The sequence below is a fragment of the Lactuca serriola genome, chromosome 5 (genome assembly GCF_051521515.1).
Source record: "Lactuca serriola cultivar US96UC23 chromosome 5, Lser_US96UC23_V15, whole genome shotgun sequence".
Lineage (NCBI taxonomy): Eukaryota > Viridiplantae > Streptophyta > Magnoliopsida > Asterales > Asteraceae > Lactuca > Lactuca serriola.
Window position 1 is genome coordinate 55147156 of NC_136412.1, and position 3092 is coordinate 55150247.

At 33.8% G+C, this 3092-nt stretch overlaps 1 protein-coding gene across 1 annotated transcript; it reads right to left on the reverse strand.

Moving 5' to 3' along the window:
• Positions 1-362: 362 nt before the first annotated feature.
• LOC145049527 (SNARE-interacting protein KEULE-like) lies at positions 363-2160 on the reverse strand. Its single transcript, XM_078997915.1, has 9 exons — positions 2056-2160; positions 1856-1939; positions 1661-1759; positions 1500-1570; positions 1159-1255; positions 927-1049; positions 707-836; positions 523-631; positions 363-459 (listed from the first exon to the last, which is right to left on the reverse strand). Exons 1-9 carry the CDS (start codon positions 2158-2160, stop codon positions 363-365), a joined length of 915 nt encoding a protein of 304 aa, XP_078854041.1.
• Positions 2161-3092: the final 932 nt, after the last annotated feature.

The window sequence follows — 3092 nt, forward strand, 5'->3', positions numbered from 1 at the left end:
TGGGATTTTCAACTTTTCTTGTGATTCCTGAAATTTCTACAGTTCAAGCTCAAGTCTAAAGTTGTCTTTTGTTGTGATTCTTGACACTTCTACCCATGTATGCTCTTCTACATTGTCTTCATCAACTACTGATTGTTCTGATGCCTCGATACTATTTTTCTCCAATTTCTGTTGTTCTATTTGTTTGTCCAGTTCCTGGAGGATAGAAACTAGCTCAAGATTTGATTCTTGAGTTTTATTCAATTCTATACTCAAATTATTATTCAAATATTTCTGGAATTTTATTTCTTCTTCAAGTTCTGCTTGGATACCATTTTTATCTTGAACATGAGCTTTTAGATTAGATCCATAGATCAGGTTTTTTATTCAAGATAGATAAAGCGTGATAACTGCCAAGCCGCTTCTTCAGCAGGACGATCTTTTCTAAGACCACGCCTCTTCTGAAGAGAAACAGATTGACTGGTCAAACATGTTCAAACATTAAAGTAGGATGATATGATTATAATCAACAAGTATAATTACACCTTGTCAAATTTTAGTGGGAAGCCACTGTTTGAGTTGTTCATACTATCTGGTGCTGACTCCAGAAATCTCATATTGTAAATTGCCTTCATATCTTCAGGAAGCAAATCTGCTAATTGAATATTAAAAAAATGATGTTATTGGGTATATTTTACAAACTACAATGCCTTGATAACAAAAATACAATGTTGTAATAGAAAGAAAAAAAAGATCCTCACCTCCAATATCTTTGCAAGTTTATTAGTCTCAAATTCCTTGGGATGAGTTGCTACATATATCATTAATAATCGGATCTTTTGTTCATCTATTGCATCCTGCATGAAGCAACAACATACAACATTACAATTATGGACATGACATGTGGAATGCATATAATAAATTATTAATTCATGCTGTTTGCTCACTTGTTCTTTGAGAAACTTAATGATATCTTTTGTTCCTGCATCTCCAAAGACAATGTCTTGCTCTAATTGCCCCACGTCTCTAAGCCCCATCTTCCTGATAATACCATTAATCTTTCCAGCAAGCTGTTTCAATCAAACTAATATCATACATAGTTGACCATTATATCAACATAAACCTGGATTTATTTATTTATTTATTTAAAAAAAACAAACAAATACCCTAGAGACTTACATCAACATGGAGGGATACTTTGTCCATTTGTTCCTTATATTGTGGCAATGCTTGAACCATCTTTTGCAAGTCACGAGTAGACATCTCCCCACCATCTCTACAAAAACAATTATGAATGTTTGTTGAATTAAAAGGGTAAAATGGTCATTTAGTCTCATTCAGACACTTTATTCATTCTAGAAAGAAAAAAACAGACCTTATGTATACAACAACAATTTACATGGTAATTTATTCTCATAATATTCATGTTAAATTTCATGAATATTACAAATGTTTGTTGAATTGTAAGGGTAAAATGGTCTTTTGGTCTCATTCATACTAGAAAAAACAAACAAACAGACCTGCCATGCATCTGAGCAACTTTATTTCTGGACACAAAATTTGTCATCTTGTCATGCAAGCGTTCACTAGCCTGACAATGAACCATTGATCAAAAGCTATATAATTATATATTTTATTAAAAACCAAATCCAAATAAATAAAAAATCTAAAAAAGACATACATCTGCTATATGGGAATGTCGGAGCTCCAGCCATACTGGATCATGATCCTCTAAAAGGACTTCTTTCCTTTCATAAACATCACCTGTTTTGCTTGAAACCTAAGCAGTATAATTACTTGACGTATAATACAATAATAATATAAAAAAATTCACTAACAAGATTTTATAATAATAAACAATGTACACTATACTAACCACGTGAACATATTTATTTCCATCCATTTCAAGTAAATCATGGCACATTGCATCATATGTCCATTCATGAATAACAGGAGCAATCTACAAGTAAAAAAAAACAGAGTTAGTTCCTAACTCTACTAAAAAATTAAATTAAAGATGACAGGTTGCATCCTATTATTATAATTTGATAAAGGCCTGGAAATGGAAAAGGATACATGAGAAGATGATCCTGGTCGTGAAGATGACTCTGAAACCACATTCTTCCTCACTCCCTGAAGCTCACTGGGTCCCACCTTCCTTTGCTCAGAACCAACTGTCATGTTTAACCATTCATAAATACAATTAATTTACATTAAATAAAAAATAATTTCAAATACAAAACAAGATGATAAAAAAATGGTGATTAAATAAATTAAAAAAAAAGTTCTCACAAGAAGTCGATTTGATCACAAGAGGGGTCTCTTGAATTTGTTCAACTGCAACTCGCAATTTATTTGCATATTCGAACAAATAAAAATTTTCAGGGGGCAAATTCCGCAATTGTGGCGACTCTAGGCTTTCTTATAATTTGGATATGCTATTTTGGGGTAAATCTATTAGGAATAGGGCTACATAGTTATGGTTCATTTACGTTAACCTCTAGTTAAATTCCAGAAAAGTTCTTACGAATACAAAAGGAATACGGTGTATATAAAACACCTTGTGTCAACCGGCGACAACTGTGTGAATCAAGTCAAGTAGTGTAGTGATTCACACGGTTGTCGCAAAGACCGCGGTTAGAGTATTGCTTTCATACGGCGGGAGTCATTGGTTCAAATCCAATAGTAGGTAGAACTTATTAGATACCGCGGTCCATGGTATCTAATAAGTTTTTATACCCATTTTCTTTTAGTGATATTGATTTTTCCATTCCAATTATCTCTGACAGAGCAGGATAGCTGCCATCAACCCTTTAGAGCGAGGGCCCTCCGAGACCAATGCAGAAGGAATAAGAGCCTTTATGCCTTGAGCCTTGAGCAAAATCATTTGCCTTGCGCCTGGTGGAACTTATAAAGTTGTTGTGAACAGTATAGATAGGCGCTTTATAATAAAGCATCTGTTCTACCACTTTCATAGCAATATGTGCATCCTTCTGATGGATGAAGTTGATGAAGGATGAGATCTCTGTCTTCCTGCGATCTCGTGTATCAGTAGCTACTCTCAGAGTTACTTGGCGTCTTTTCTTATGCAATTTATCATAAACCCAGACTTT

What these genes read in the sequence shown, in the direction of transcription:
- LOC145049527 (XM_078997915.1), bottom strand. Translation starts at nt 2,160, where the DNA reads ATGACAGTTGGTTCTGAGCAAAGGAAGGTGGGACCCAGTGAGCTTCAG. An exon ending in GTTGCTCAGATGCATGGCAG is followed by an intron (nt 1,256 to 1,499) that starts GTCTGTTTGTTT and finishes TTGTTTTTGTAG; the next exon opens with AGATGGTGGGGAGATGTCTA. An exon ending in TTAAGTTTCTCAAAGAACAA is followed by an intron (nt 837 to 926) that starts GTGAGCAAACAG and finishes TGCTTCATGCAG; the next exon opens with GATGCAATAGATGAACAAAA.